This window comes from Anas acuta, chromosome 3 (assembly GCF_963932015.1).
Source record: "Anas acuta chromosome 3, bAnaAcu1.1, whole genome shotgun sequence".
NCBI classification, from domain to species: domain Eukaryota; kingdom Metazoa; phylum Chordata; class Aves; order Anseriformes; family Anatidae; genus Anas; species Anas acuta.
In genome coordinates, this window is record NC_088981.1 from 16,579,747 (window position 1) to 16,605,086 (window position 25,340).

Consider the following 25,340-nt stretch of genomic DNA (forward strand, 5'->3'; position numbering starts at 1 on the left):
AGAGCTAAATCTTAGCCTACATACACATACATGAATAACTCTCTAGTTGCTCACCCTTCGTTGATTAGAGAAATTGTTCTGACATAACTTCTCCCCTCCCCGCCCCTTTAAAAAAAAAAAAAAAAAAGACAAGAAATACTTCTTTTAAAAAATTATTATCTAAATGACAAGAGAAAAAGGTACGCTTACCAGTAATAATGTGGAACATCTGCTTGCCCTTCTCAAATGTAATGTCATTGGGGATGAAGGCCACTTCATCTTGCACTTCAATGCAAGGATGCCTGGCACCTTTCAGCACAATCCTTCCTTGTCCCTTTTCCAAAATGACAGGACGGACATAGGGCACTGGCGCTCCATTTGACACATGAGCAAAACTGACAATTGCATCTAAATGAGCTATTACATCATTCATAGTCTGTATTGGCTCTGCATAACCTGTTTTTGATTAAAGAGAGACAAATTCAATGTTTCTTTTATTCTTGTTGAAAAAATATCTTAAAGTATATGCTGAGCATCCAAATTCAATTCATCTGCATTAAAATCTTTTTTTCCACAAGATACCAGTCACCTTCTGTGACAAACTCTGATGCAACCTTTAAGTTTCTGTACTTTGAGTACAAACGGGACTTTGTCAGACTCAGAAAAGAAGTGTTTTGCCATAACAGTAGGCAATGACAAACAGCTTATCTTAGTGTGGGAATGCAAATACTACAACAGCAAGAAGGCTGGAAATTCAAGCCACTTCCTTCCTCAGTAATACACTGAACTTTGCAGCAAGGGCAATTGAGACGAAGCACTGACAATTCAGACACAGCTCTGTGCAACCACTTATGTTTGTGCAGATTATGTTATGGAGCGGTCTGTAAGATACAGTGATCTCAGGCGACTAGATTAGATGACCCAGGAAGCCCAGTATCAACTTTGGTTTTAAGTTTTTGTGTTTTGTGGGTTTTTTTGGAGGTAGGGGAGATGGGAGGGGCTTCCAGTGAAAGGGATGATGGCCTATAGAGGTAAAGCATGTAACATCTGCAAAGGAGATGCATATGTAGGAAAAGGTGAGGAGTGACTTTCAGAAAGACTCTAATCTTTAAAAAATACATTCACTATTCTAACATCATTTCTTGAACTTTGCTAAGCATAGATCATTAAAAGGACTTCAAGTCACTTTCACTACAAATTACACCCTTAATCCAGTCTTTTTCATTAAATTGCCTCCACTGTGGGAAGAAAAATGATTTTTTTCTATTACTGCACACTACAGACCTTAAGCAGCAAGCCTTTTTTTAAACATACTAGGTATTTATAGGTGACATAGCTATTCCTGCTATATAATACTCAATTTAACTTTCCAGATACATATATAAACCTCACCATGCTGCACATGAAAAAACATCACTTAAAGATTACCAAGATTTAAAAAAATATATTTTTTAATTTACTGGCAAGCTCCCTACCATAACAGCAGGTCAAAGATTTCCACTGCAACTTTATATGTTGAAATGTATTTACATTCAGATTTAAAATTGCTTACCCATCTTTAATACATTTGCCCTTAGCTTAATATTCATTAGGGCTTTCACTTTCTACTTCTCCCTTTCAAGGACCTGATCTAGTGGGTGGCATCCCTTTCTATGGCAGGGGGGTTGGAACTGGATGATCTTGAAGGTCTCTTCCAAACCAAGTCAATCTATGATTCTGTGATTTGTTCTGCTGGAACTTGTGTTTTTAGGAGATAATATTTACAGAATCCTCCAGACAAACTTCCTAGTATATCGTCTCCTTTTGGTAAAGAACCATAAAGATTCTCTTGGAACAAAAATACATGAAAATTAATTAGGAAAACAACAGTTTTTTATTGCACTATATAAATGATGACTAACTTGTTCTTCTATGGCATACCAACATTATTTCATCACAGTCATGAGGTCCGGTTACCTCAGTTCCTTGTTGCCTTTTACCTCTTCTGCCTTCTACCTAGCCTGCTGTTTGGGTGGGGATGCCCACAGTCAGAGAGGGAGGATCATAGATGTGGCCTTTATGGACACATTTTTTCTCCTTGTTAAGGGACACAGGGCACATGCCCCATCACTGCACATTTGTAGCAACTCCAGGAAAAGGTCTGACCAGAAGACATCATATTTCAAATTTCAACAACTATCTGCAGACCAAAACCCATTTCACACATTAATTCTTTGGAGAAGTTTAAGGTCCTTCTCTGTGTAAGGACCTACAAAGTCCTCCCAGGATTCCACACTGTCATACACATCACCACTGATGCATTCACCTGAAGCAATATTAATGATTTCCTTAACAATTGCATCCTGAGCCTCTTCATATTCTTCTCTGTTCTTTATGTATTCTTCATTGACGGCGCTCAATTTGCTGTGAACAAAACCACAACATTTAGAAGTTGTGATGTCCTCTGTCTTAACTGCTACAACACGTAACTTCTGACCGCATCATCTATGAGTCAGTACCAGAAATCCTCACCTGTTTTAACAAGTGGGTTCAACCCAAAGACCACAAAACAGTTAACCTACAACTCAGCCAGGATATCAGTAAGATTAATTTTGAGTTGAAAATCATCCACAAGGCCAAACCAGCAATTCTAGCAATTTCAAACACAAGCATTCTTAACATCTTACAGTGCAGTTATTTGTTATGGACAAGCTATGTGCTATGAATTTTCTCTTTAAACTGAATTTTCTGGCCATCTTACAGCAAGATATGGCACACTGTGGAGCTGGCAGATAAGACATCCTGCCAAGCAACTAAATAGCCCAGAGTTCTGTAACAGGCTTGTCAGAGCTGAAGGCATTTAAGTTCTCCCATTCAGTAAAAATCTCAGTGAACTACTGTCACTAACAACTGGTTCTAGCCTTCAAAATAGGGTAAAGCAAAATTAAGAGAATATGTAAAACAATTATTTATTCTTCTCAAGCTATTCATCTTACATTTTGAAAGCCAGTAGGACTGAACATGAAACATGGATATCCAGGTAGTGCACCTTCAGTATAGGTAGAAACCTTGCACTTACCACAGTGTCTACAGAAACAACTGTAACTATCAACTAAGCACAGAGAATTCTGCTTTGTTAGTGATCTGCAACACTTTTCCTTATAAAAGTAACAGATGACAGTTAAAGTAGAGGTTCTAAGTACCATCTCTTATGTTCTGGAAAAGCCTAACTTAATCATTACATTTAGATTTGAAACACGTTTAGAACAAAAAAAAATAAGGAATAAATATTTTGAAAAAATATTCTTGTAATAAAACAAAACACAATTATGGTTTTTACTTTGTTCATTTAAGTAATTTTGTGTGAAATACACAAGAATCTTGGTTGGTGTGAAATACATCAATATTTTTGCAATTGTTTTCAAAGCAAAGGATTTATTACTTAAGAAAGTGACTGATTAACAGAAACAGTCACTATCAGTAATAGCACAGGCTTGAAACCAACCCTGCCTTCTACATCTGTCGATCAAGATCACTCTCAAGAAGGTCACTTCTGTGATGTGAACTCCAGCAGGAACTGTTATACCTGAAGTGACAGTTACATGGTTTGTCTGAAACAGACTGTGTGATGTATTGATCTCTGGTATTTTAACCATTCTATATATAACACATGAAGCAGACAAGAACAAACTTCTCAGGAACCTGAAGTCCAAGTGGCAGTTGATTACTCATAGCATTTCTTGGGGTTGAAACTGTTTAATAACCTGGATGATAGGACTGAATGCACTTTCAAATGCACTTTCAGCTAGGTTATAAACACCACCACTTAAGAGGAACCATCAGTACACTGCAGGACAGGACTGCGATTCATTGGGATATCAGACCAAAGAAATAGGTGGGCAATTTCAAACACAGGTAAATGCAAAGTCCAGCACATGGGATGAAATAATTCCATGTAACCATACAGACTGGGGTCCAAATGCCTATAAAACAGCTTTGCATAAAAGAGTTGGGGGACACAGCAGACAACAAGCTGAACATGAACCAGCTGTGTGCGCCTGATGCAAAGGCCAAGCTAATACTGGCTGTACTAATAAGAATGTAGCCAGCATGTCAAAAGGTGGTACTTCCCCTTTACTTGTGAGGCCACATCTGCAATGTTGTCTTCAATTTTGACTTTCCAGTGTAAAAGGGACATTGAACTTGCAGCAGATGGCCACCACAAAGATTTCAAGCACATGCACGTGGCATACAAGGATAGGCTGAGGGAAGTATGTTTATTCAGTCTGGAGGGGAGAGGTGTCAGACTCTTGGAAGTAGAGAGCAAAAGGATGAGACACTACATACCCAAGCTGTCACAAGGGAAGTTCTCACTAGATCTGATGAAGAAAGTTTTCATAAAGAGTGGTTAAACACTGGAATTTGTGCCCCAACAGGTTATGAAGGATGCTTGAAGCATGGGCAACTGAACAAGACCTCGAGCTACCTTGAGCTATCTAATTTTGAGATTGCATCTAACTTCAAAGGTGGCTCCGCTTTAAGTGAGGGTTTGGACCAATTAACCTCAAGAAACTCCTTCAACTTAAGTGTCTTAGATTTATAGTATACCCCGATTTGGAAGGGACCCACAGGAGTTGTCAAGTCCAACTCCTGGCTCCCCACAGAACCACCCAAAAATCAAATTTTATGTCTGAGAAGGTTGTCCAAATGCTTCTTGAACTCCAGCAAAATGGTGCCATAAGCATTTCCCCGGGGGAGCCTGTTCCAGTGCTCTACCACCCTATAAGTAAAGAATCTTCTCCTAACGTGCAATCTGAACCTCCCCTGATGTAGCTTCTTTCCATTTCCTTGGGTCCTGTCACTGTCTCCAGAGAGAAGAGATCAGTGCTTCCCACATTGCTCCCTTCATGAAGAAGCTGTAGGCCATAATGAGGCTTCCCCTCAGTCTCTTCTCTAGGTTGAAAAAAAACACGTGATTTCAGATGGTCCTCATATATTCTCCCCTCTAGGCTTTTCACAATCTTTAGTGCCTTCCTTTGGACACTCTGAAGGTTTTATGTCCTTCTGATACTATGGTACCCAAAAATGCACACAGTACTCGAGGTGAGGCCGCACCAGCGCAGAACAGAGTGGGGCAATCAATCACTCTGTATCACAGCTGTGCTGTGCTTGATGCACTCAGGATGCAGTTGGCCCTTCGGCTGCTGACTCTTATTCAACTTGTCACTGACCCAAGCGCCCAGATCCCTTTCTATATGGCTGCCTTCCAGCCTCTTGTCCCTCAGTCTGTGAATATATCTAGAGTTACCCCATCTCAGATACAGAACCTGGGACTTGCTATTGTTAAACTTCATGCAGTTGGTGATTGCTGAGACCTCTGATTTGTCAAGTAATGTCATGCTTTTTCATAGACAATTTTCTACATAGGCAACTTCTTTACTTCTGTATTAAAATAATTAAATTCTGAGAGAGAGATGATGACTGGATTAGTCCTTGCCCTTTCTAAGAACTTTCACAAAGAGCTAAAAATTCAACAAAAAGTGCAGACTTGGCTATACCTGTGACAACTTCTGTCTGGACAAGGAGAACCTGAAACAGCCGTGAAAGCAATTAACCTAAAGGTTTAAATTTTTAAATGGCTTAATCCATAGAACCACAGGATGGAAGTCCAATACATGCTGTTATCTGTGTTGGTGCTATAATGTGGATCAGAAAAGGTAATTACCAACAAAACTGCTGCATGTCATATTTGGTGATAAACATAAATAGCTCTTTTCCATTGCAGCTTATGAAAGTGTCTGTATAAACACTCACACTGAATGTAATTACACTGTTAGGTGTAGCTAAAACAGAGAAATTAGCCAAAGTTAAAAGGAGCAAAAATAGCTAACAGTTGGCAAAGGAAATGGAGAATGCAGGCATGTGCTTTTAACAGAAACTGCATGACTTCTCCTCCCTCATGCCAGTCTTGCTCAGTAAGCCAATTAAAAAGATGAAATTCAGCCATTTAAGATGTACAAAAAACTGTTTATTGGCAATATTATAAAGACAGGAATAATTGTTTCTTTTACAAAACACTTTCAAAACTACCAATATGATCTCATACCTGTTAGTAAACTTCACCCCATTCTTCTGTGTATCAGTTATCTTGTATTTTGAATTGTTCCGGAGGACTTTTTCCTCCTTGCAAGTAATTCGAAAGTGATGGCCAAACTGTGAATTTGACTCTAGTTTAATACTTTTGCCAGCTTCCAAACCTTTTAAATGAAAATGGAAGAAAAAATAGGAAAACAAACAGAAAGAAAACAATGGTATTATTAAAAATCCTTCAGCTTGTGTTATTTCTGTGCAATAATCCCAGATTGTATGATACAACTTTTTGGATATGCTATTCAGTATACTTGCTTTGGTTCTGTGCACATGTATGAAAAATGCCCAGACCTAACAAAGGTTTACTGTTTCATTCTCTGCTCTTATCTTTGATATGCCCTCAAACTGCATATGGAAATGGGGTGTGCATCATAATTGCTACATATTCTCCAGAAATATGGAAAATGTTCTAAACACACTAAAAGGACATTCTATATTGCTGTTGTAAGCACAGCACATAGTCTTGTGATTCTTGTGCTAATACATACTTCTGCTGGTGAGATTTCCTTACATAATCTTGTCTTTCTTTCCATTCACATGATAGCACATTAAATTAAAAAAGTATGAAAAATAAAAATATATAAACCACAAGACTAAACAACATGCAAGCTCTTAAGAGTATAGTCTAAAATACCTACAGTGATTCCAATTTTCTTTGCCACATTTGCATTAAAAATTGTCATTTAATTTTAAAGTTGCTCTTTAAATGCCCAATTTGTCAACTGCACATCGACTATCCTATACAAAAAAAATTAAAAAAAATCTATCCTTTAAATGTCATGTGTAAGCAAATGAGACATTTTGCAAAGAAGTTCAAAGGAAAATTAGCATATCCTGAACAGATATTCAGGGGAATGGACAGAAAAAAATTGTTTCAATGCACATCCTCAAAGGATGTGAAATAAAATTAGGCTTATTCAAGAGTTAGAAATCCACAGTACATGGCAACATAGATTATAATTTCTGAAATATTCTGTAATGCCATCTTTAAAAAGGCCAAGTTGTAGCTCCAAATTCACTCGGTTTTCAATAGAACATACTGCGGTAACTAAAGACACTCCAAACTAATCATGAAATAATAGAAACATCCCGTAACTCATCTATACCAGTTTACATCAGTTGATCTCAAAACATTTTAAAAAGGAGGTAAGAATCAAAGGCATTGCCATACCCTACCTAATTCTTTGGCTGCACTCTGTAAAAAGGACTGCATGTTTTCTTCCAGTTCATTCATCTTTTCTCTTAATTCTGTCAAGTTAGGATCAAAAGAAGCCTTGACAAGAAATTCATGATTCTCCACCTAGGGGGGAAAGAAAAAAATTGTAGGGTTATTATCAATAATAAAAAAATAATCTCCATGATCATACACAGTGAAATTAATTTACTTAATCACTTAATCAATTTGTTGGGCCTTTTCATACACAATTTTGTAATACAGTACCATTTGTGATAATTGGAGTCTGATTCACCTACAAAATAAATGAGAATTTGCATCATGGACAATTGAACTTTCAGTGTGTATTTTCTCTGTGCAATTACCAGCACTGCAAAGCATTTCATTCAGCCTTCATTCATTTCAGTTGCAGTTTTGTTGCATGCAGACATACTGCAGTAGCAGTGTTCTCCAACTATTTAACCAGAGATGTGGACACCACAAAGTTATGCAATTTTCGAAAACCCTCTTCAAACTTGGAGACACTGATAAAGCGGTATAAAAAAAATCCTTCCTTGTTATTGGCCCTGTTGATAGGGGTGCTCCTCCCATTTGTTTATTATTTCTGCAAAAAGAACAGTAATGAACATTTATGACAGAACATACAGCAGAAACAACCATTCCTGTTTTTATAGGGCAAATCCCTGTTCTGAAACAGAAAGAAAAGGCTGAAAGGGCTAAGAATGACAGCCTTTGTCATTACTGGCCAGACCGATCCCAACACTGATGACACTTTGATACCTGCATGTTTACTTCGTGAAATAAGATGCAAGTGAGTCTTGTTTCCAAGTGTTTCTCAATTAATGAGTTGACAGTAAATGATTTGGAGACACAGGGACTATATTGAGCCAGCTAACTAATCTGAAAAGCAAGTCCTTCTGTAAAAGGCTGTGCTCTTTACTAAAACTAAAATCCTACATAATGAAAGCACTAACAAAATTTAGAGGAGAAGGTTGGAGTAGGTGATTTTCAAAGGCCCTTTATGATTCTATGAAATACATGAATAGAAGTGACAGTTTCCTAACTTTAATTAAATAAACAGTTAGGTAAATGAATAGCCACATCCCACGCATTTTGAACTCAGGTGGTTCTTTTTTTTTTTTTTTTTTTAATATCAGAAGGCTGGCCCTGAATAGATTACTGACATAATTCAGTTGCTATGACAACCTGTCCTTCAATCACACTTCGATTAGATCTCAGTGTTTAATTTCAATTCCCTACAAATCTAAGAGGAACTGCATGTCAAAGGCTCAAGTTTTAACATTCATACTGAAAAGGTTTATTCTTCATAAAACCAGTGTTGATTTGTCTGTAGCCATTTTAATTGATTCCAGTATCATGAAGGAAAAGCAACCACAAATTCAACATATCAGATTCCACAGGTCTCGATTAAAAATAACTGACTCATCATTCTGTTTAGAAAAACAACAAAATATTTTTTGAAGTAGAAGCCGAAAATAAATTTGAATAGCTGGACTATGAAGGGTGAAGGCTCAGAACAGCTGTTAGTTTTGAAGAAAACAGAGTTCCAGGGCATACAAAATTGCATCAACAGATGGTCTGTAACTAGCATAAAGCTATAAATTTCTTCATTAGCATATATCATAAATTACAGCAACATGTCAGTCAAACAGTCTTGAGTATAATGCAGCTGATGAGTGCATACACAGTACAGAGGGGGAAAAAAACTACTTCTGCATCTGGTGCAAAATATGCATGTTCAAAATTTTAAAGCCAGTACACTTTAAAAGTTCAACAAATTGCTGTTACTACCATGCTTAGCACATAGCTAGGTAGGTCTTGTTTCTACAATGAGCTGAGATTGACGTTTATGGCAATTCTAAAAACCTTCCAAGTTTTCAAAAATGACCGAAACATAAGAAACAAATATTAACTAAGTTTCTCAAGAATCAGAGCAAACAGTGATACTGTAAAAACATGTACATTTCTGTGTAATGTATCAATTCTCCAACAAACACAATGGAAAAATATGTAAAAAATGCACCAAAAAGTTTGCCACTGTTTCACTTTTGGCAACTGGACACAGCCAAAAACATGAATCAAGTGTTCAATGGTAAACAATGATAAACCACTCACCTACACATATCCCTTATCCTTTCCAGTACAGAATTAAGAAACAGAGATGTTCCTTCTAGCTTTTTTTGGCCAATTTTTCTCTGAAAAATGCCAGTTTTGCCTTGCAGGGTTAGTCCTGTCTGCAGTAGTATTTTAAAAGCAGGTGTAGATGCAAAGCTAAATTAATTTTGGTAGCTTTCCCTCTAGTGAGAAACTTCTTTACCCTGGGAAGCCCATCATTATATCTAGCTCAATCATTTTCCACAGAGGCAAATTATTAGTTACAAAGACTTACTGCAGCCATATAGAAGCAAATCTACTAAACTCTACAGAAGCAGAGAAACAGGTAACATACACTCTGGCTACATCCTAGATTGGGGACACATCGCAGTAACATTGAAGTAATGACAAAAGAAGCAGAAAAGTAGCAAAAGAATCTCCCTGCTTTTAATAATGAGTTTTCTAATAAATTTCAGGACTGTAGCATCCATGTACCCAAAGCATTTTTTCATTGGCTACATCATTAAGACAGTAGTGTGAATATCCTCTTGATACTTGTCTGCTATATTAATATCAATCCTCATATATTAGCCTAACTATATATGGCTAACTACTTAAAATACAGATGATCAATTAACTTGTTGAGTGTGGAACAGATTGTGAAGTTCAATAAGAAACTTTAATTGCGAAATAAACCTGTCACACACACCAGCCCGTACCTTATCCATATCCAATGTTGTTTCTATCATCTCCAGAAACTTTGAGAAGTCAGAGTGAATATCATTAAGAGGTGTTATAAACACTGCTAACAACAACATCTGGTGAGTTCCTGTTAAGAACAAACACGAAAAATGAATCGAATGAATTAATCATTCAAAAAATCCACAATTTAACCAGAATTCACTTATCCAAGATAAACAGCACAACTATATAGCGGGTAAATTTCTACAAAAATATGCATTCTGACGGGCTAGGATTGCTGTTGCTGCACTGAATTACCCCCCTACTATGCTGACACTATCGTATTTTGCATTTTCTTGTAATACACAGAAAAGAAAAAGAAATGGCAACCTTTGTTTTCTAAGCTTGCTTTTCACAGCATTGAGATCCTACTAATGACGATGAGGAGAAAGACTGCCACATTACTCTTCTCCACAGCAGGAAGATTTTACTACTTTGAAACCCAGAAATGCTGTTCAAATTATGCCACTGACGCTTAAATGCAAAAATCCCATTAATTACAACTCAAAATGCATTTGAAAATGGTCTTCAAAAGGAACACAGTATCGTATCAAGAGCTATCTTGACTGTAAGATACACATCATACATAAAATTAGACAAGAATTCTTAGAGACAAGCCAATGTCAAAGACTACAAAACCACTGCCCAACAGCTCAAGAGTTTCAGCTATATATTGATTGAAAAACTTTCCTGTGCAAAGATTTTGCTATGTTCATTTTTAAGTATCTGACTGCTATTTCAGAATTCCAGTATATTTCAAATTCAAATGTCTTTAAGCTTTATTCCTGCAACAAAAGTACATATGAAAAAAGTAAGCTTTAGAAATCTATATACTATTTCTTGGCATCATTAATGCATGATAAAACATTGAAAATAGGCAGGGAATAGCATTACCTTCGTGTTTTTCTAGTGCTTTTACAACATTAGGCAGTTGATTAATAGCCTGATACATTCGATAACAGTCCTGTAAGGTTGCAGCTTGTCTCTGAAATTTCTTTGCCAGCCGGTTGAGATCTGGGAAGCGACGTAAAAGATCTTCTTGAAGGCTCTGACGTAGTTCTGGATCTACCACAAAAGCTTCAACCAAATTCAACCTAAATAAAATTTTATAACAAGGATTAGCATGGCATGGTCTGCAATTCATTTGTCAGCAATTAGAATGAAAACACTTATCTGTTAGTTTCTCTATCCTTTTTTTAAGGTTATATCTTTTGGCCACTTTCCTGATGAGAGAGCAAGTTAAACCAGAACAACGCATAAAGTGAGAAAGCAAGGATATTCAGACTACATCATACTTGTGTTATTTTTACTGTTGGGGTATTTAATGAACAGCATTGGGGTGAAACTATTTCAAACTGCTAACACCTGTTCAGTAGTCATTTTGAAACTCAGAACCTTCTTTGAGATTAATCTTTTCCTTGACCATAAAAAAAGGTCATCCAGTAATCTATGAAAGAACAGATACTTAGTAGGGAAAGAAAAAACACTATTCTTTGCAGACTTTACCTACCTGTGCTCAAGGCCGACCTTGACATCGGGGAGATGTGCAAATGTGTATCACAGAAACAGAATCCTTAAGGTTGGAAGATACTCCCGGACATTTTCTATTCAACCCAGCTCTGCTCAAAGCAGGATCAGCTACAGTCAGTTACCAAGGACCATGTCCAGTCAAGTTTTGGATATCTTTAAGAATGGTTCTAGTAACAACCCCTGGAATACACCACTAGTTACTGACCTACTGACCCACTAGTTACTGACCTTTATGTCCCTGACTACAACCAGCTGACAGTTCAGCCAGCTTTTAGTCCACCACACCACCTCCTTATCTAGTCGGTACCTCATCAGATGTAATGGGAGACAGTGACAAAAGGCTGCTAAATCAAGATAAACAATAGTCACTGTTCTTCCTTTATCCAACTACCTAGCCATTTTGTCATAAAAGGTTATCAGGTTGGTTAGTCATGATTTTCCTTTCAAAAATCCATGCCAGCTACTTTCAATCATTTTCCTATCCCTAGTATTTTTGGAAATGTTTTCTGGGATTATTTGCTCAATCACCTTTCCAAGAATGAAGATGAGGCTGACCAACCTCTAATTCCCTTCATAGTCCTTTTTGCCCTTCTCGGGGGCTGGAAGAAATCAAGTGTCAACTCCTGTCCTGGAGGAGCCTTCTCCAATTACCATGACCTGAGATTATCAAGAGGGGTCTCTATGGCCGCCTACCTTAGCACTCATGGGCATATTCCACTGGGTCCCATGGACTTGTTTGCTAACCTGATCCTCCTCTAATGAGGGTATGTGGTCTTTGCTCCAGACTTTACAACTGGTTTCAGCTGGTAGGGATTCCTGAGAATGCATTCGGGAAAGACTGTGCCTTGGATACTATTGTGCTGCGTTTTGGGCCCCTCACTGCAAGAAGTATATTGAGTTTCTCAAGCTTGTGCAGCGAAGAGCAATGAAGCTGGTGGAAGGACTAGAAAACGAGACATATGAGGAGTGGCTGAGGGAACTCGGGTTGTTTAGTCTGGAGAAGAGGAGGCCAAGAGGAGATCTCATTGCTCTCTACAACTACCTGAAATGGGATTGCAGCAAGGAGGGTGTTGGTCTCTTTTCTCAGGTGACAAGTGATAGGATGTGAAGGATCCAACTTAGGATGAGTGCATGATTAAAGTCCTAACAATTGCTGTTCTGTCCACTCACTTGAAGTTAGGTCCTCTTTTGCGCCACTACCTTACTAGCTAGCTAGCTCCTATCCTGCTATCCTGATCACTAGAGAATCTCTCCAGTGCAGCTGGACTCTTGAGCTCACTCTTTTCCTTTTTCCCTTTTTTTTTTTATTGCTTGTGCTTTTTACATAGTGCTGTACAAACAAATCTTTCACTTTCATCCCACGATTCTTTCAGCTTGTTCAACAGCCTCTTTGAAAAGAACTTGTCAAGGGCATTCTGAAATGCTCAATTTATTCAGATTTTTATTCATTTTTTTCTCCTTTGTCCACTACACTGACAAGTTCAAAGAGTTAAGATATGCACAATACAATTTTTTTCTGCCACAACCATGCTAATCAGACTAACATCTCATGATCTTCCTGGTACTGTTCTATTTTTCCCTCCTGTATTTGCCAGCCACAAATACAAGGATGACAGGTTTATGTTCACACAACATTTTGCAGAACAGGTTCCTGTCCAGTAAGAATACATATAAGGTTGCTGGATAGGAAGGGCTACATTAAGGTAACAGAAGTATAAACCACATCTAATGCTCACAAGTAATAATGAAATCAATTGGTAAGCTTTATATTAAAAACAACCAATGGCTGAGGAAACAAAAAGAAAATACAGGAAGAAATAAAAACAAGAATACAAGAAATATGTAAACAAACACTTGAATAAGTTCTCTTTCAGCTCAGTCAGTCCCAACGTTCCCTATAAATGTAGGTCCATGCAGAAAGCCTGTAGTTCAGAAGCAGACGAGGCAGCAAATTGTCGCACACCTTGCTCAGGGGTCTGCTAACTACGGAAAAGCCCAGCTGTACTGTGATGTTGTCCAGAGATGGCTAAGCTACGATTCCCTTAACCCACAGTCCCACAAATACCTATAAGCTAGCAGGAACCAGCATTGCCACCACAAAAAGAGTGGAGTAGCACTGGTGTCCTGCCGCCCTTCTCCACCCTGTCATACCCTCTCCCTCAAGTCATGAGCGAAGTTAATCAAGGGATCTGCAGGCAAATACCTGATGCCCTCAGGACATATTCGTTACTAGAAACTGGCCTTTGTTCCGCTATGGCAGGGTAGGTATTTGGACTGAACTCACAACTACTGTCTTTTAATCTCAAAGGTATGATTTCATAATATGAATATGCTGACTATTTCCTGCAGCTCTACTGAAGCAGTCCCTTGTGATACAGAGTCCAAAGTCTCATGGGCAGGTTTAGACCCTACAGCAGCTGCAAAAATCATACTGCACACCCTTCAGAGCGCTTGGTGCACACTGTGGACCACATCAGGCTTCCTTTTTAACCTGAAAGATTATGTAACATAAGAGAAAGCGGCATCAAAACATCAGCCTTACGGCTTTTCTAATATTCCTCATTAATCCCCAAACCATCTTACCATGGAAACAATGCTGGATATTTGCAACTTCAGAATGGTTCATTTACAGATATGGATTCTGAATTCAGTACACACATTCTACATAAAAGTAATACACATCAGGGAAACAACAGACTTTTTCCCACCCTACATGAATTGCTGGATGTATCGTTTGAGTATCACATCAAAACCTAGAGATTGTAAATGAAATCCCTTAATTACATCAAGGGTACCTGGCACAAAAGAAGTACTTTGTGTAACAATCAAGCAAAGCTTTGGAAGCTGTGTGCATTGGCTGTAAACTAATGAGCTCAGATTAAAAACCAAACAGGATTATCAAAAAAAGCATCATTAACTTAATGTCTCTCCCCCCGCCCCAAGATATTTCAGAATATAAGACAGCAATAAAGTTACCAACATTCATTATGTTTTACACAAATATTTAAACATTTTCTGACCTCAGACTGGCAAAGTAAAGAAGAAAATGATTCTTCAGCAAAAAAAAATAGAATTTTGTGTCTCATCCTTGCCAGCACAGTGCCATTTGATACAATTAATATCTTGCTCCTGAAGCAGGCTGCTGCAATGGCAGTATTTTTAGACCCCAAGGGAAGGGAGTGCATTCTGAGGCATATACAAATAAATCACCAGGACACAAGGAGAGCTCTGCTCTTCCTCCTCTAGCCAGAAAGCACATCAATGCAAAGAACTGCCGGGCTCTGAGACACACACACAAGTCTACATACCAACAGAAAACAAACTTACAAGTCAGATCGTTAAATGGGAAGAAGAGGCTTTTGGTACTGCCTGATCTGCATTTACGAAAATATTAATCTTCTCATGTTCACAATGACAGCAGGCCAAGGACCAGCTGCAGAGTGGCAAAAGGATTAATTTTAGATTACATCCTTCACCCTTTTTTCATGTATTAGTTTTCATCAAGCGAACAAGAGAAATCAAGTTATTTTGTAGCTACACAATAGCCAGACCAAAAGAAGGGAACGGCAGAGCCAGAAGGCCAGAAAGAAATGGAATTGCCCCCTTTGGCAACTGCCTAGTTTTACTGGATTAGAGGCTATGTGACACTATGCCCTTATTTATTTTAGTAGGCTAAATTCCCCATCAAAAGATGAACTAAGCAGCCACATGAACAGCAGTGCCAATAAAAAAAGAAATGATGACAATCCACATTTGGGGAGGCACAACTACGTCTTTTGATTAGAATTACAAAACAATTCTCTCAGTGTTGCAGGCTGCTTGCATGATGTGTAAAAGTCAAAAAGCCAAATAAAACAAAACAAAAAAATCACACTGAAATCTGACCACGAAAGACTAAGGCAATACTACATACAGGACTACTGGCTGTGAACAAGTGTTAAGGGCATGAATACAATGCAACTACCTAATTTAAATACAGACAAGAACAACTAGTTTTACAATACATTTTGAATACTGATGCACCATCGATGCAATATTTAGGCTTCTAGAAAACAAATTAACATCTTTTTCAGAATTTCTAATAAACCTCAATTTTTCAAATCATAACAAAGAACAATGAATTCAACAGAGCAAGTACTGCATAGTCATGGTCAAATTCATAAAGCCTGTGTAGTGAAACTGCCCCACCCAAAACCTTCTATAGAAACTGAAGGTGGGAAGCAGCTAAGGCTGCTTCTCAGCATAATTCTTTACATTGGGGAGGGAGGTTAATTAAATACAGCATTTTGGGATCCAATGATGAAACATTATTATATAGCCTTTAAAGACTAGGTAAAGATCAGGAAAGTAATTTCCACAATTCTTATTTAACGATTTACTCCTCGCTAGTTTCCATATATTACTAAAATTAAAGTTATGTTTATTACACTCCATCTACACTGATACTCTCTCAAATTGCTAACCTTTAAACTTGTGCAAAGAGCATACCATGCAAGTTTCTTTGCTGTAAAAGACATGTATTTCTTCATTTGCATTCATTCTGTAAAGCAAAGAAACTCTAAAACATATGCAAACAAATCCCTTATACCCTTTATACATGCTAAATGAAATTAAATTACATGTCAAGACAAAACTATCTTGCACAAAATTTCCACTACAGTTTCCTAACATGTCACCTTTCCAATGTTTGTGTATATAAATTAAACAGATCAGAAGAAAATAGTATGTTCATAGTTCTTTCATGAATAAAATAAGCCATATTCTTGTACACAACATTCAAAACAGCAATCACCAAGTATACTGTTACAAAGCAGAGAGCTTTGCACACATATATAGTGAAAGTTTTCTTTTCGCAGCAGAGTAAACAATTCATTCTTTAAACTGGAAACTTAATTAAATTTGGCTGTGATTTAAAAAAAAAATCCTGACTGATTTGCCTCAGTCTACCAACAACAGCAGCTTTCAGGAATCCCAGGTCTCAGAGACTAGAGTAAAAGGCTAGAGCAAAGAAGATATACCCTTGGTGTTAGAGAAGCAGGTCAAGAAATACTTAAGCAAATTGGATGTTCTTAAGTTTATGGGCCATGATGAGATGTACCCACAAGTGCACAGGGAGCTGGCAGATATGACTGCAAGGCTATAATCTTTGCAAAGCTCTATAATCTTTGGTCAACCATGGCAGCTGGAGTAAGTGCCTGAAGACTGGAAAAAAGCAAACGCCACTCCTGTCTTCAGGAAGGGCAAGAAGGAGGACCCAAGGAACTAGAGGACAGTCAAACTCGCCTTGATCTCTAGGAAGATGACTGTCCTGGAAACCATTTCTAGGCACATGAAGCAGAAGAAAAACACCACGAGTAGATGATGTATTCATAAAGGGGAAGTCATGCTTGACCAACCTGGTAAGATTCTATAATGAAACTACCAGCCTGATGGATGAGAACCGTGGAGATTGTCTTCTAGTCTTCACTAATGCCTTTGACACTGTCCCCCATAAGATCTTCACAGAGAAGATGTTAAATTATGAACTGGTTGAGCATACAATATGGTGGATCAAAAATTGGCTGAAGAGCTGGACACAGAGAGTACTGGTGCATAGTGCAAGGGGAGGAAAAGGACTAAAGAAATGTTAGATCTTTAAGTTCCAAACATTTTACCAGAGAACTCAGAGACTGTAACTTTTAGAATAACAAAGGTAATGTTTTTCTAACATTTCTAGAGGCCTACTGTGAAGCCAACACCATTTACATAGCACTGGAATGACAACTTCTTTCATGCAAAATATTTATTGCACTATGATATGCATGACAATATCAAATTACACTTCTGTCTTCCAGTTAGTTCAGATTCAACCTGTGTTTCAGAACCATCTTTGCAGGTATCGAGGCACTCCCAATGTTTAGCTGAAGTGCATTTTAATTAAGTCATTTAGACAAACCTCCAAGCTGCTCATATTCTCCCCTCCCTTAGTGAGGGCACAGGCACTACCTACTAATTTGACTGCCTGAAATCAGCCTGTTGCTCTAGAGAAGTACTGGCCTGTGCTTGGAAAAGTACCGAAGGTCTTTACAAAGCTGCTAACCAAAGCAACAAAAGAAACAAAGCCTCCCTGTAATGCTTTGCAGGGACAGTTGTAGGTTAGAAAACCAGAGTAGTGAAAACCAGTCACAGACTAATTTATGTGGGAAGGGAATCCAGGGCCTGTAGCCCCAGTCTTTGCTCAAAACGGGGCTAATGTCAGCTTAAGGTTTAACAACAACAGAGATTCCTCAATCTCTGAGCACCTGTTCCCCAGAATGACCATCCTCACTCTGATGAATTTTTTTCTTTATATCCAACTCAAATGTCCTCTGTTGCAACTCATCCCTGTTTCACCTCATCCTTTTGCTGAGCCCCTACAAGAAGCACCTAGCTTCACCTTCTCTGTAACGCTTGCCCAGGAGGTAATTAAACCAGCAGTAAGGTGCCCTTAGCCTTCCCTTCTCCAAGCCACAAGCCAGCTCCCTCAGCTTCCCCTCATATACTGCCATATGCTCCAGCCCACTGCCCTTCTTGGTGTCTCTGCAGGCCAGGCCCCCGTTTGCCAGTGCGCCTGTAATGCAAAGCCCCAGACTGGCTATGATATTCTTGATGCAGCATCACAGCTGCCAGGTAGATGTGAACAATCATTTTCCTCAATCTGTTCTTCCTAACGGAGCCCAGTGGTCCTAATGGTCACCCTTCGCTGCTGCAAATGCACGCTGCTGACTTGTCCACCAGCATATGAGATTTAAGCACCGTGCCTCACTGCTGTGTGAGTCCTCCAAGAGAGCCAGAGCCTACGATCATGTTACTTCTTGTTATCTCAAGGCAGCTTTGTCCACTTCCTCACCTTGGGGCACATCTGCTGCTGATGTTCTCCATTGACATCCCCACCTTGTTGTTCTCTCCCTAATTCTGACCCAAAAACTCTTGATAAGCCCGCTGCCCTCGCCACAGCAGAGCTCTGCACATTCACACCTTTTGCAGTGACATAACCTTTCCACCTTCCTTGTCTGACCTCCATAAAGAGCATGTGTTACAGCACTGCAGTTTACATGAGTACATTTCTGTGATCTGAGGGAGATCACAAGCATGCAATGCCCGCAGACTTCTATTTTCACTTGGACATTTCTCATCCATGTTAAGAATTCACATGCACCTGAGATGAGTCCCCAGTCATACAGCTTCTTACAGGGCACTGTGAACGCTTACCCTGCTGAGCCACCCCACATGGATTACCCAGCTCAGTCCCTCCATTTGTCTGCTAGAGAAAGCATATGACAGGATGGATTTAGCATGACTAAATAAAGCATGGAAAGGAATTAAAGTCTTCCTACGCTAGGTAGCAACAAGTTACTTTTTCCATTTTTAAACAAGCTGCTACCTCAATTTTCATTTAAGATCAATTCATGAGAATGTTCTACGAACAGGGAGATTTTACCCCACTAGACCTTTATTCACCTCAAGTTCCCTAAATCTATTACTTTCTGACTCTGCTAGATATAGAATTGGTTTCTCCAATTTGGTCCTCATGCAGCATAGGCATTTTGGAATCTGAAAAAAAGAAGCTCAAAACAGTCTTGAAATAGAAAATGATGCTTGAGTACAGCCTGTAATTCCTGTGGAACTGAGACCCCCACACCTCTTCTGCTACAGGACACAGCCACAGTATCCACTGAGGACTAAAAAGGTCTGCTGGAACCTTGTATTTGTGCTGTGTACAAATACAGTTTTGTACTCCAAAATAGATAGTTTCCCTCAGAAAGTAATAATAGAAAAAAATATAGATAATAACAGAACAAGCACTATTTTACATTCTTCTGCATTTCTCAAACTTTCTCGTATCTGAAAAATAAACAATACCTACTGAAGTTGCTTGCTGTACTTCACTAAATCATGTTACCCAATTAATATACATATTTGCAGTGTAATTTTCACTTCCTGTCTCTGGAAGTGCATTCTAATTTCAGAAATATGCTGACTACAAACGAAGGAGTGAGAACCTCATGTACTTGCCGTCCGAATTCATGGTATGGCGAAAGCAGTGTTGTATCTTGCATACTTATGACCGATCATTATTTTTTAATCATGGAAAACCAGCCAGACATGGGCAGAACCCCATGTCTTTCAAGACAGACAAGAACCAGGGACCTCTGTTCTCTTAGTTCTCATTAGAAGTTGTTCCAGTAGGTAAACTTTGTTATCTGAAGCATGTGCACTGCATACATTAATTCATGTTGTTACGGTATCCTGCATTGATGGTTAATACAGATCACTGATAAAACACTGTGTTCTATTTAACCATAAATGCAACACCACGTTGCAGATTACAAACAACTGAAAGTTGACCCACTTAGCTCCAAAAGATGAGTTGCACCATCTACAGGCCTTAGCAGAGGGTTACAAAAATCTTACTTTCAAATTTTTGAAATAAACTGTCAAACATCCAACTCCACATTTCTGAAATAAAAAGTTAAGTAAAGATACTTCCTGGGTAAGTTAAAACAACAGATTTACTCAAAAATCATGTCATCTAACATCAGTCAAACCTAGTTAGGTTGGGCTAGTTTGGTAAGTGTTAAATGGGGTGCTTTATTGTGACAGACATTCAAGCTAAGAAATAATCAGTTACCCACCTCGATGACAAAGGAAGCACTGTTTTTCTATGAACAGTAAAGCACCAGAAATCCAAATGTTTTCTTCTCAAACTATCTATGTGCTCTAAAATTATACTGTGTGAAAATTCTGAATTCTTAAAACAACCAATTTACACTGGAGCACACAAAAGGTAACTTGGCTATCACAAATCTTTGAAAAGATATTTAAATCTGGCAATGCATCTTATCAGTCCAACTAACAATTTATCTTATGTTTGTTCCTTTGAGTTAAAAAAGAACAGCCCTACACATTCTGAATAGCATTAAGATTGGGAGGACGGCATATCAGCAGTTTATGATTAAAATACATTGCTTTTATCTGGAGGCCTAAGAATTAAATTCATTAAAGCGGTCCTTGAAAGAAAGATACATTTGGACAAGCTTAGTTATGATGCAGCAATGCTACAGAATAAACTGAAAGGTACGACTATTTTTTGTTTTAGTCTGTACGTATGGACACTACTTATAATAAATTGCAACCCTGGCGGTTTTGTGGCTTGGCAAGATACAGGAGGTTATCAATGACTTCCTTGAAATGTTTCAAAATTTGTTACAGCAACCTTTACAAGCTTTATTGATAGCTTAACTCCGCCCAGGTACTCCCCTCCTCCTTTAAACATAGCTTTTGTTAAATACAACCACCATTAGCCATACAGAATCACAACACAGAATGTAGAGATGATTGTAACTCTACAGAACAGGTCAAGTTACATTTTCTGCCCCCTATCATTTAACCCCAACTTTATAAGGAAAACACTTTCTGCCAGATTTGCAGGACTTTTGATGCACAATAAGCAGCAAACAAGCCTGATAAAAAAGTTAGAATTTCCAACGTTTACTTTGCGTAAGAAAACCACAAATGGGAGTAATTAATTTCCAAATCTTAAAACCAGCATAACCATAAAATTAAAGTTGTCATGGATTTCAGGAACCAGAACTGACAGAAGTAGAAGATCCTAGCCATATAATCAAGAACTGACAATGAAAGCTTTGTAACACATGCAGAAGTAAGATAAAGCATTCAGTAAATCTGGGGACAAATACTTCATGTCAACTTCAAACAGTTTTATGCATGTTTTGATCAAGTTATTAGACATCATTCTGAAAATGATTTGAAAACACATACATTTGTTGGAAAAAAAAGCCAAACAATTCAGTCTATAAAACTAGAGAGAAGACCATTCATTGTATAACTTCTTTAAACTTCCCCTTGTCCGAGCCAAAATGTCTTTTTTTTCAGTATTTTGCAGTATCTCTGCTAAAGCCCAAGACACTATATTTCAGATAACAGCACATACAAACATAAGCCTTAGAGAATGTATCAAAGTTAAATTCCATTTTGTGTACTCTTCTGCTTTTTTAAGATACACATTAGCATACACCTTGAAATGCACTAACCTGCCCTTTACTTGAGTTGCATGAAGTTTAGTTTTAGATGATAGGGGTATAGCTATATTTAGCACAAGTTTAAAAGAAACTGTAGGCTTTGTGTGGTGAATATAATCAAGAAATAAACACACGTGCAAACATTCTGTGAGAATATGGCATTTGCAGTTTTCATTTCTGAAGGACTGAGAATCAGTACAATCTCAGCAGTGAGTTGAGAAATTCTGTAAAGCTTCGTATCAACTGATACTGCTCTCTACTGGTAGGGCAGACACATGGTGGCAGGAGGCAGTATGAAAGATCAAGAAAGATTAAAGACCGTATTTGGGCCACAATAGCTAGGCAAGATATGGTGTGTCCTGTTACAACCAAAAGTATTTTCTAGAAATACAAAGAGGTCACTACTGCTTAATTTATTCGCTGGTAAACTGGAAGTGGCATCAAGATACACAGACTGAGCATTTGTAGTATGAAGAATAGTTAGAAAGTGGTTGCTGCAGTGCCTTAGCATGGAGCATTAATTATTTGACCATCTAAATATATACCTCCTTTCTAAAAGGTCATAATTGTAAAAGTATTTAATCCAGCAATGAGCTGTCACTATGTATCTCATAGAGCAAAAGACTTTCTGCTCTGTTTAACTACAGTATGAAGGAGGATAGCACACTTTCAGCTACCATTTCTAACACACCAAGTGTTAAACATATTTTTGGTTGGTTGGTTGTCTTTTTTTGTGTGTGTTTTTGTTTTTTTGCTTAAGAAGAAAAATACTTCTGTGAAATAGTTACTAATTTGCATATGTCCATGAAACATGCAACACCTTTACCTTTCTTCAATTCTATTCTTGTCCATAAGTGGCTGTTTGATCCACTGATTAACCAGTCTTTGTCCTTGAGGGGTTCTGCATTTATTTAGTAAACCGGATAGGGACTGTGTAGTATTAGCATTTTCAACAGAACTCTGGAAAAGAAAAAAAGAATTAGTGAAGTTTACTGACACACACCAAATGGCACTCAAGTTTGCTACTTAACACAGATCAGAGTTTTTTCTGTATGCAACTTGGCACCATCAAAAAAAAAAAAAAATCAAATGAAACAGCACAGCATTAAAGCAGCTACACTCTGGTCCCTGGAACATGGCAAGCAATAAATGGGTTTGTCTATTTTGATACTAGCTGAATCGTTGGAAAAATGAGAGTCATTGGATAGTGACTCCTTTGAATACGAAAAGCGAAAACGTACTTGCTAGCTTGTTCTTTGTGAAGAGAAAAAGGTGTTAAGGTGAAAAAGGGGAGGGGGGAGGGTGTAATCCTGTCCATTTAAAAAGAATAAGGCAGAAACAAGCTTTGGTTCAAGGGTTAGAATTCCCAGTTAGAATGTCATGGTGCTTTCAGAATGTTCTTAAATTCCATCCAGTTCACCAGTCTACTTGCTGCAGCCAGCCCTCCATTTCCATCACCAACAGCAGCGTTCCTGGCATATGTTTCCTCTCTCCTTAATATGAACTAATTCAGACTTCCATTCTCTTTTCCAGTTCCAGCATAACTGTAGAAAGCAACAGTACTTCGGAGTTTTTTATCATAATATGATCTAACTATAGAGTTCCTCTCTTCTCCCACCCCAAGTCTGTTCCTGCCTCTGGAGACATGAACTTCTTGGACTAAAACAAAGGAAAGTCAAAGCATCTGCTTAGCCAGACATCTCAGCAGCTACAACCAAGTACTTCCAAGGGACTTCCCATATCTGCATTTTACATGCAGACACTTGTTTGTGGCCACTTCCTACCTGTCTTATGATCTTCTACATTCAAAATAAGGCTAACAAAAAAAAAAAAAAAAAAAAAAAAAAAAAAAAAAAACCAGCAAACAAAAACAGTGGTAACAGTCGCTAACTAAGGCATACATTATACAACAGTAGCTAAAAACAAAGCTAAAAAGCAGAAACTGTCGCTAGTCAGGATCTGGGGAGCTGAGACTTGACTGTCAGGCTATTACTGTCCTACTGTCAACAGCTAAACAAGCATACTGCCAAACACTGATCAGTTCAATTGTGCATTTCTTACCTGGAAAAGGTTGAGGGCTTGGACAGCTGCATTATCTAGAACCATGTATTGACTAAGATCAAAAGTAGTCAGTTCAAATTGTCCAAAATTAGACTCATCCGACAGCAACTCTAAAAACTTGATAATGGCTGACAAAGATGAAATAGCGACCTGAAGTTGGAAAAAAAAAAAAGGACAATCTAGTTCAAAATACTCCTGAATCTGGGAGTATTTGATAATAAATAAAATTACAAGAAATACAAACTGGCAATGTCTCTTAGTCATATCAATTATATCAGATGCATTCCTTTTTTCTAGGGCACAGCAGCTCCTTTCCAGGTAGGTGCAAGAAAAATGAACTAGACATTTGCATAATCTGATAAACAAACTAAGATGTAAAGTACATGTTTGCCAGCTTTCCAAAGCTGTTATCAGCTGGCCCAGGAACACATTTCTGGCCCAGGAACACAAACGAGTTATTGCAGATAAATTAGATACCATAGATCATCTGAGGACATGGTTTCAGGGTTAGTTTTCAGACAGAACAAGGATCTGATCTGGCTCACCAACATGGCCTTACAAATGTTAGTGCCAGCACAAAAGAGAGGGAGCAGCATTACTGACTTGTTCAGTTGTAAGAGTCTTCAAACAATTTTGAACTGTTATGAAATCACACATTAAGGGAGAATAACTCTGCTGATGCTCATTGCAAATGTAAGGTACAATCAAAAGCATTTTAAAACAAATTAAAACACGTTTTATCTCAAGCAAATTAACTCTTATTTACAGCTGACTAAGAGAAGTACACTCAGTTGATATGCAGGCACTACATCACAGGTTTGAGCCGTAAGATGATATAAAACATGAAAATATTAGCATACACAGTACTCTAGTTCCAAATGAGTTTGCCCATTACGCAAATTAATCTAAGGATTGTTCTTGAGTCCTTATGTAGACAGATTATGAATAGGACATACCTCTTGCTTACAGTCAATTTGTTTACTAGAGTTTACTACTTTAAAGAGATGTTTGGTACCTCACTTTTTTCCAGAACCCCTAGAATCTGACTTTGACATAAAGATTCAAGCAGGGCAGACCTGCTAAGCACTTCAAGAATGCAGCTTAATGTGCCATAGGTTATACAATGTACTTTCCCAGAAGTGCAGGAATCCAGTATAAAACAGGATCAGGAAGGGTAGAGATCAGTTCACAACAAGTGCATACACCACAGTGCTAGATGCTCACCTGTTTTTCCATCTCTGGCAACGCTGCACTATTAATTTGTTCTTCTTTTTTTGATTTTAGCAAGCGATTGAGATCCTGAACAATATCTTTTGTTGTGAATTCTGCCTTCTTTCTGTCTGTAATCAGGATTCCTCCTCTCTGAACGACCTGTTGTCCACAAGCAGACACAGTTATCAATTATTTTCAATTTTCAGCAGATACATGTTCATCTCCTGAGGGGAACACACACTGAGGAGACATTTATTTACTGCTGATTTGCAGAAAGAAGAATGACACAAGATTTTACCCTTACGATTTTTTTCTGATTAAAATGCAAATAAGTCAGA

At 38.1% G+C, this 25,340-nt stretch overlaps 1 protein-coding gene across 1 annotated transcript in view; it reads right to left on the reverse strand.

The window, feature by feature from the left end:
* Positions 1–25,340, reverse strand: part of MSH2 (mutS homolog 2) — a 33,832-nt gene that overhangs the window by 6,105 nt on the left and 2,387 nt on the right. Inside the window, exons 4-12 of the mRNA XM_068675857.1 lie at positions 25,015–25,161; positions 23,791–23,940; positions 22,556–22,689; positions 11,033–11,232; positions 10,117–10,226; positions 7,285–7,408; positions 6,065–6,215; positions 2,285–2,382; positions 190–435 (exon numbers count right to left, since the gene is read on the reverse strand). Of these exons, the coding sequence (XP_068531958.1) occupies positions 190–435; positions 2,285–2,382; positions 6,065–6,215; positions 7,285–7,408; positions 10,117–10,226; positions 11,033–11,232; positions 22,556–22,689; positions 23,791–23,940; positions 25,015–25,161 (1,360 nt within the window). The remainder of the gene's footprint in view (positions 1–189; positions 436–2,284; positions 2,383–6,064; positions 6,216–7,284; positions 7,409–10,116; positions 10,227–11,032; positions 11,233–22,555; positions 22,690–23,790; positions 23,941–25,014; positions 25,162–25,340) is intronic.